The 8,696-nt window shown below is 43.5% G+C and overlaps 1 protein-coding gene across 1 annotated transcript in view; it reads left to right on the plus strand.

Annotated features, from left to right (window-relative positions):
* The window catches only part of LOC104943943 (pleckstrin homology domain-containing family A member 6-like), a 17,103-nt gene extending 10,267 nt beyond the window's left edge, over positions 1-6,836 (plus strand). Inside the window, exons 3-6 of the mRNA XM_010769414.1 lie at positions 2,898-3,079; positions 4,011-4,526; positions 5,792-6,278; positions 6,658-6,836. Of these exons, the coding sequence (XP_010767716.1) occupies positions 3,039-3,079; positions 4,011-4,526; positions 5,792-6,278; positions 6,658-6,771 (1,158 nt within the window). The 5' untranslated portion in view covers positions 2,898-3,038 and the 3' untranslated portion in view covers positions 6,772-6,836. The remainder of the gene's footprint in view (positions 1-2,897; positions 3,080-4,010; positions 4,527-5,791; positions 6,279-6,657) is intronic.
* The last annotated feature ends 1,860 nt before the right edge of the window (positions 6,837-8,696 follow it).

The raw sequence follows: 8,696 nt of genomic DNA on the forward strand, positions 1-8,696 counted from the left end.
ATGTAGAGGAGACATGAAGAAGAGGGGACACATGTTGATGTAGAAGAGACATGAAGAAGAGGGGACACATGTTGATGTAGAAGAGACATGGAGAAGAGGGGACACATGTTGATGTAGAAGAGACATGAAGAAGAAGGGACACATGTTGATGTAGAAGAGACATGAAGAAGAATGGACACATGTTGATGTAGAAGAGACATGAAGAAGAGGGGACACATGTTGATGTAGAAGAGACATGAAGAAGAGGGGACACATGTTGATGTAGAAAGAGACATGAAGAAGAGGGGACACATGTTGATGTAGAAGAGACATGAAGAAGAGGGGACACATGTTGATGTAGAAGAGACATGGAGAAGAGGGGACACATGTTGATGCAGAAGAGGGGACACATGTTGATGTAGAAGAGACATGAAGAAGAGGGGACACATGTTGATGTAGAAGAGACATGAAGAAGAGGGGACACATGTTGATGTAGAAGAGACATGAAGAAGAGGGGACACATGTATGAAGAAGAGGGGACACATGGTGATGTAGAAGAGACATGAAGAAGAGGGGACACATGTTGATGTAGAAGAGACATGAAGAAGAGGGGACACATGTTGATGTAGAAGAGACATGAAGAAGAGGGGACACATGTGATGTAGAAGAAGAGGGGACACATGTTGATGTAGAAGAGACATGAAGAAAAGGGGACACATGTTGATGTTGAAGAGACATGAAGAAGAGGGGACACATGAAAAAGTGGATTTTGCATAATAGGTGACCTTTAATGAAAAAAGAGTATTCCTTGTTCGTCGTGTATTGAAAGGGGTTTTGTATTTATTTTGTGTTCATTCTTCCATACGTTAATATGGAACTTTAAATACATGAATTTGTGAATAAAGAGTATACCCAAAACAATTTCATAATTTATCAGAAAGTCCTACATCACATTTAGAAGGGAGCCAGCCCTGGAACACAATTCATTCAGTTAGTATGCTTCTAGAGACAGCCACTACGGAACAGCGTCACAGGATCAGACCCTGACAGCCTGCAGCGACCTGTGACCTTTAACATCACAACCCTTAACATGTCTTTATTGTGTCCTCTCCCTCCCACATCTGTCCGTCCCTGTGAGTTCTGCTGGCCCTCGCTGTGTCCCGTTGTGGTAGAAAGTACAGTAGGTACAGTGTTCGTATTTTACCACCCTTCTTTGCATTCCTTGTCCTGTCTGTAAGGAAAGCATGCTAATGTCTCCTGTCCTGCATATCCTACCTGAGGATTCATTCTACCCGTCTGGTTTTGTTTGGGTTGTTTACCCAACTGCTTGTCAAATGTGCTTTTCAAAGAGATTCTCTGTGATTTTCTTATTGGCCTTTACTTTACTTTTAAATCTGGTGGAAATATTTAAAATAGGCTTTTTTTTAGCCCTACCTCAGAGCAGCATGAGCTGAATAAAAAGGTTGTAATGTTGTCCCAAAGTTTAATAAACAGTAAAACATTGCAACATGTCAGAGAAATAAATAAAGCTAACAGCAGCTAGACGTCAGGGTAGCATTTTATAAATCCCACCGTACTGTAGGCTATACCAGGCTAAATATTTTCACTTTGGTCTATTTATGTAATATAAAGTATAACTTATCTATAACAGAGCCAAGATCTCTGTATGACTTTAGTAAACTTCTGAATTGAATTAAAAATAAGTGTAAACAACAGTGCAGTACGTCCAGCTAGCTAGTTAGCGTCACTAATGTATCTGTATTATTTAACGAAAATGTACGTTTTAATGCCCCTTGGGTTTGACGTGTGTGACGTTAGTTAATTTAAAGTAAGTTAAAACCCAATACTCACATTTATTAGTGATTCCTCCGCTTGCAGCTGCTTTTAAATCCACTCTGCTGGGGAGACCGGACCGCCATTTCATTTGAAAAAAACTCACTCTTCCCCAGCGCGCATTGCAACCTGGGATATGGTAGACCAAGAAGGATACATTAGATGTATCCTTCAAATCCGGGAAAAGAAGGCTGCATTCGTGGGCTGCATTCGGAGGGGTCTCGTCTTTTTTTTATTGGGACAGCCTTCTTTCGGTTTACAAATGCAGCCTCCGAAGGGTGCAGCCCCTGAATTGAGACACGGCCAATGTAATCACACTACAAACCCTAGAATGTTTTGAAACTCTTGATTGATCTTACCTGCTGGCTGATGTTCAAGCTAATAGCTGACATCTGGGTGTCAGACAGGTTGGAAACGCACCCCATATGTAGGCAGTAAAGTGTAAAATTATTATTATATAGTCAACATAATTTACACAGCCTAATATTAGAAATCACAAATGCCTAAATATGCTTTTTATCTGTGGTCTACAGAATCCATTCTCAGACCCTCAAACTATCCGCTGCAAACGTCTATCACAGCTTTAAAAGCACTTCCTTATTTTACAGTAGTTCAGTGCTCACTATGGCTGCACTAATTGGAAGAAATAACTAATTGAGATCATTTTGACTGATATTGTGGTTACAATACAATTCAAGATATTGGAGGTATTGATCTTTTTTGCCACTTTATGGTTATTATGATTGAAACATATATAAAACTGAGCCGTTTGAGTGTTTTTAAGAGGATCACTATGTTTTGTTTGATACTTTTATTGTATTTAAAGACATTTTAAATATTATGCTTCCGGTGACTTAAATATTGCAATTTTAATTAATTGTGCAGCTGTAGTGCTCACATTATTCCTTATGCAGTTAACGATTAGGTTGTACTCACTAGGATGTTCACAAATAAAGTGCTTGATCGGTAATGCTTCTTCTATGCATGAGGTCGTGAAGTTGGTGCTGATGGGGACGCTGAGTATGATGAGGAGCCTGATGGTGTGCCCACTAACTCACCTTTCCTTTGTTTGTCTCCCCCCGCAGGTGAGGTGTGAGAGGGAGGACGGTGAGGAAGGGGAGCTAAAGGATCCCGTTGCGTTTTGCATACAGGCGGGGCACGCTGGGACCAGGACCTACTACTTCAGCGCAGACAGACATGAGGACCGGGAGCAGTGGATCAGAGCCATGAGCCAGGCTGCAGCGGTCCCCAGTGAGCCGTCACAGAGGTGCTGCTCTCACACACACACACACCGCATGAAAAAAGTGTTACTTTTGAGCCAGCGCTCCACTAATGGTAGTATGTGCTATTTACATCTTAAAGGGGACCTATCATGCAAAATGCACTTTGTGATGTCTTTTATACATAAATATGCGTCGGGGAACTCACGCAACGTCAGAAAATAAAGCCCTCTCTCTTTTCCTCCGTACCCAAATCTTTTTAAAATGGGTAACAACGAGTGGATACAGATTTCCGTCCGCTGTGACGTGTCCGTCCGCTGTGATGTCGGCGGACTTACAGAAAGTTGCTATCAGAAACAATGCCTGACGTGTTTTGGACGTAATCTGGTCTTTGTTTACACATTAAACATTAGTGGCGTTTTATCACAACCAAATTTAAGTTTATCTCTGATCAGGCATTAGCCCCGCCTCCTCTTCTTTTTTTTCCTTCAAGCTAAGGACCCAAGATCTGCAAGCTAAGGACCCAAGATCTGCAAAAGAGGGGTTTGAGCATATCTGTTTGGTACTTTGAAAAAAATACTTCACAGACATGTTTTATATTTTGTAGGTATGGCCCTACAATATATTTTTCAAATATAGCATGATAGGTCCACTTCAAAGGAATGAAGCAGTATTACTCTGAGGTTGTTGCTGCCCTCTGGTGGTGCTGCCAGAGAGACTATAATCAACTGCAATATATGGCAATAAGACAGTTGTTGGTATTTACAGCTTCAATTCTTCCATACATCATACTTATTCCTTGAATATGGTCTACATATTTCAGATTTCATAATAATATAATACAGAAATTGTTACTGATCAGATACTTGACCTGCTGTTACATTTTCTGATTTCAAATGGCCACTCTGACCGTTTTGAAACAAGCAAAAACAGTCAGTCAATCTATTCTCATGCTTTCTCTTTTCTTCACATTCACAGAATAAACCCCACAGTGGATCCAAACCACACTATGGTGACCAAGGCACCAAACACACACACACACAATGATACTGTCAGTGACCCCCCCCCACACCCTAAGGCCAACGGGGTCAACAGCCTTGAGACACCCCCACCCTCCACCCCCTGCTCCGTTCAGGAGGGAAAAAATAATAACGGAAGACAAGGAGAAGGTGACGATGGAGGGGGGAGAACAGGTCCGGACCCCACCTCTCATCCAAGGCCGCATCCAAATGGGTGGGGCAACAACGGCCCTCGGAACAGCAAACCCCCTCTATCCAGGAGTCCCATTGGACATCATGCCCCCCAGGGCCACCCGGAGGGGGGGGGATGCCCCCCGCAGGACAGCAGGGAGCAGCAGGAGAACGTTGTGCTGAGGAGGGGCTTCGTGCCCAGGACGGCTCCAGAGAGAGTGGCTCAGAGGAAGAGCTCCATGGCCCAGCTGCAGCACTGGGTCAACCAGCGAAGAGGCATGGCCTCCGAGGAGGACCTTAACAGGTAGACCAGACCGCCCCCCACCCNGTGTGCCTTGGCAGTCTCAGAGAAAAATACTGTGCAATTTTCCAGACTCACATTGGTTTCGCATACAGCATCTCTGTAAAGTATGTGTATTCAGCAGTATTCACTTTCTCCACTAAACGGCTCGCTGCAGCTCCCCTCCCCCCCCCTCCGCGATTTCCTTGTTTAGCGATACACAGCCAAACAAAGCCAAACTCAACCTGAACACACACAAAGTCACAGCCGAAATAAAAACAATAAGTGTGGCTTGATATTGAGTAAGAAAAAGGTTTATAGGTTGATAAACGCTGTGAGAATGGGTCTGCAGAGAGAATTTTGCGCGATCCCAACTGTCTGTTATCAGCCTGCAGCAGGGAGCAGAAATCAGCAGGGCTGCCTGTACGTGCTTACGAAAGCACGTACCCGGAAGATCATGATGACGTTTCACCAACGAGGCGTTTTGGGGAGGTATTTTCTGTTTAAGAGTTTTACTCGCTACAGGGTGTACTTTGAGGGTTTTGACTCTGCACACCGTTTACATGCAGAAAAACCTTCATAACACACAAGGGGACGGGTAATAACCGGAAAAGCATGACATGTCACCTTTAAGTAAATTACAAAAGTATTGGCATCTAAATATACTTAAAGTACCAAAAGTAAAAGTACTCATTATGCAGATATATTTATGCGAATAGATTGGCTCATTTCACAATCATATAATGTCTACATATTTGTCTCAAGTAAAGTGCCACAAAATTGTACTTAGGTACAGTACTTGAGTAAATGTACTTACTTTACACCTCTGGCCTTGCACCTACCTTCAGGGTTGACAGACTTTCAAAGCCCTTATTCGTTAGAACACCTCTGGTTTTAGCCTCTGGTAATCACATTTTTTTAATTTTTTTAATTTTTATATTTTCTCAAGACAGGAAAATACATGATTTGGACTTATTGAAGATGTTATAGTGGCACAATATTTCCACACAAAGTGACTGCAGGTTCAATCGCAGGCACAGTTTATAACCTGCAACTTTAATACACAAGGGGACTATCAATCCAGCTGGAGCTGTTGGACTGGAGCCTTTTTGCTACTTAAAGATCATGAGCAGATCTTTTCATAAAACCTACTGCTATGATGAAACTCACTTAACGGTTAATACAAGTTATGGTAGAGTTAGGGTGATGTGTAATGAAACTCAGGGTACAGAACACTAGTCTCATCCGGAGGCTAAACATTTCTTAAACCTTCCCGTCCTTCCTTCCAGCCCATCTCATTACTACGCAGTAAACCAGGGGCTTTTGGCGGACTTCTATGGCTACCCTGGTGGCCCCCAGTATATGGAGGAGTGCCCTCTTTACCCGCCAGGGGTCCGACCAGACAGTATCTGCTCTGTTTCTGCTATGGGGGGATACGACCCGCGCTGGACCGTGGAGGAGAAGCGGCACTCACTGAGGGACCTACCCCATCAGCTGTATGGAGCCCCAATGCAGCGGGACCAATGGGGGCCGGCCTACTTTGGTGGAATGGAAAAATCCATGAGACGTCTGTCTGTACAGCCCCGCTCCAGGTCTGTCCCCAGGTCCCCGTCCTCGTCTTGTGGGGGGCCCTACTCCCCGATGCAGCACAGTTTTGCCTCGCCTGGCCGCTCGCCCTCCGCTCACTTCAACCGGCTCCCGGCCCGGCTGAGGGACGACGTGATCTACGCTGACCCCTCGGTCTACAGCCTGCGGAGGTCTCTGAGCTCCCCAAAGGTAAAGCAGTGATCGCTGCAGAAGCATACAGTGGATGTAGAAGTAACTGCCACCTCACAACTAGACAATTTCTTTTCACAGGCCACAACTCACTTATATTGGTTTTAGTTAAATCCACGACTCTTGCAATATCTTAATTTCATGGTAACAAGCTTTTATTACGTTTTCCTAGTACAATAAATTAAGGTTTTGAGTTTAGGAAAGCTAATAAATTAAAACGTTCATTGAGGGAAAGACATAAGGCTCTTCAGCAGAATAAAAAGATTGTCACTGAGGCTGAAAGAGAGAATAACAGATGAATGTTTAGTTTTCATCTTCCTCCACCCTAACAACTTTCATCCCTTCCTTCTTTCCTTATTACCTTCCCTCCCTCCTTCAGTATGACTACCCTGGTGAAAGGAGGTTCTTAAGCCTAGGATTACACCACTACAACTACCCTGTATCCCCTTCCATCCACAATAAAATGGTACGTTCTGCTAATATGCTGTACTAATAACTCACACACACAGTTCTGGTGCCAGGCACTGACTAGAGTAGTTATGGCAGTTGAATCAACAGTACAAAACTTTTAATAGGGGGAATGGGGGGGGTGGGGGGGGTATTGGTGTCAGGCCAGGGTGAGCATGATCAGCAGTCTCTAAGGACTAGTAGGTTATATTAGCTGGCTCTCTATATCTGTATTGCACCTGTCAGATGTTCAGCTGTGTTAGGGTTTGGCTTAGGGATGTGGACTGGAGTGTATTCTAATGCATGTTTGCACTTCTGGTTAGATGCTAACTACATTTCGTTGTCTTAGTACCTGTACTCTGTGCAATGACAATAAAGTTGACTCTAATCTAATCTAACACACTCTAAACCTGTAGACACACGTGTATGTTGCTCTACATCTGTCTGTCTGTCCTTCCCCCGACCTGTGTTTCTTCTTCTCCTCTGCTGCTGTCCTGTCTCTAATATGGGGCTGGGGATGCTGTTATGCGCAAATTAGACCCTCCAGAAAAACTTGATTCTGCATTTGCAGAATTTACCGCATAATCAGCAAAATGGCGCAGATTTTTAAAAGGCCGCATATTTTTAAAAGCCCGCATATTTATCAAAAGTCCGCATAATCCCAGGATTTTTCCACACAAAGTTGAGAAAAAAAAAGTTAACTCATCTTGACGTGAGGTAGTGATCATGATGACGCGACGTCATCAGCTCGCGCATCACAGAAGGTAAACAACACCGTAGAGTGAACGTGTGGAACTCACAAGAGAGAGAAAAAGCCAAGATGAAAAAATCTGATCCATCTCATTTACCGACGAACATTTCTGCTAAAGACCGGGCAAAGCAGTACCCCGATGTCTTTGACGAAAGTGGGGGGAAACTATTCTGCACCCCGTGCCACTGTGTGTTGGAGCTTAAGTCTTAGAGAAAATCGACGGTGACGACCCACTTTGATTCATTCAAACATTCGAAAATGCTTTCTGCTGCTGCGGACAAGAAAGCCAAACAACTCACTTTCACCGAGGCATCAACCTCCAAAACCCTTTCGAGGGCTACAAGAAACGAAGTGAGTAGCCTACAAGATTGAAGCTGGTCAGATAACGAACGACTAAATGAAAACAGAATGAGGCGGTGAAGTGTGTGTGTGTGTGTGTGTGTGTGTGTGTGTGTGTGTGTGTGTGTGTGTGTGTGTGTGTGTGTGTGTGTGTGTGTGTGTGTGTGTGTGTGTGTGTGTGTGTGAGAGAGAGAGAGAGAGTGATTAAAGTAGCCCAATTGCTTTTACAATACATAAACATTGAATGTGTTTAATTGAATAAGAAAGGGGTTTAACGTTGTGTGTGTGAGAGAATAAATAAGACCGCCCCATATTTAAACAAAAATCTATTCTTTTTCGCAACTTTCCGCATATTTTGCAACTTCCCGCAATTTCACCGCATATCACATAAAACCCCCGCATGTTTAATCGCATAATCAAGGATTTCAGCCCCCATAATCAAGGAATTTAGCCCGCATAATCAAGGATTTTTGCCCGCGTTTTTCTGGAGGGTCTAGTATTACCAACCTCGCAATGGAAAACACAGAAAAATATCCAAACAGCAATGAGGGAATCAGAAATAACACACAACCAAGAAATGAGTTTGTGCGGTGTGAGTGTTAAAGTCACATCCAAGCAAAGGACAACATACAGTAGCACCAAGTCAACGCAGCATTACAACAACAAGGCAAACATTTCGAATGTCAGTCAAAGACAAACCAAACAACGTAGCAAGTTAAATACAGTTAAAAGTTCAACACACCCAGCAAAAGAATCTTCCCTCAATCCAGCGTCGGACAAACCATATGATACTCCATATTTACTGCAGCTCACACAAAAAACAATATAGCAAGATCAAAAAGAGCGCATCTGTGATCACAACTCAAATGTACAACAGTAAC

Source organism: Notothenia coriiceps, unplaced genomic scaffold (genome assembly GCF_000735185.1).
Source record: "Notothenia coriiceps isolate Sejong01 unplaced genomic scaffold, NC01 NC01_scaffold00007226, whole genome shotgun sequence".
Classification (NCBI taxonomy): domain Eukaryota; kingdom Metazoa; phylum Chordata; class Actinopteri; order Perciformes; family Nototheniidae; genus Notothenia; species Notothenia coriiceps.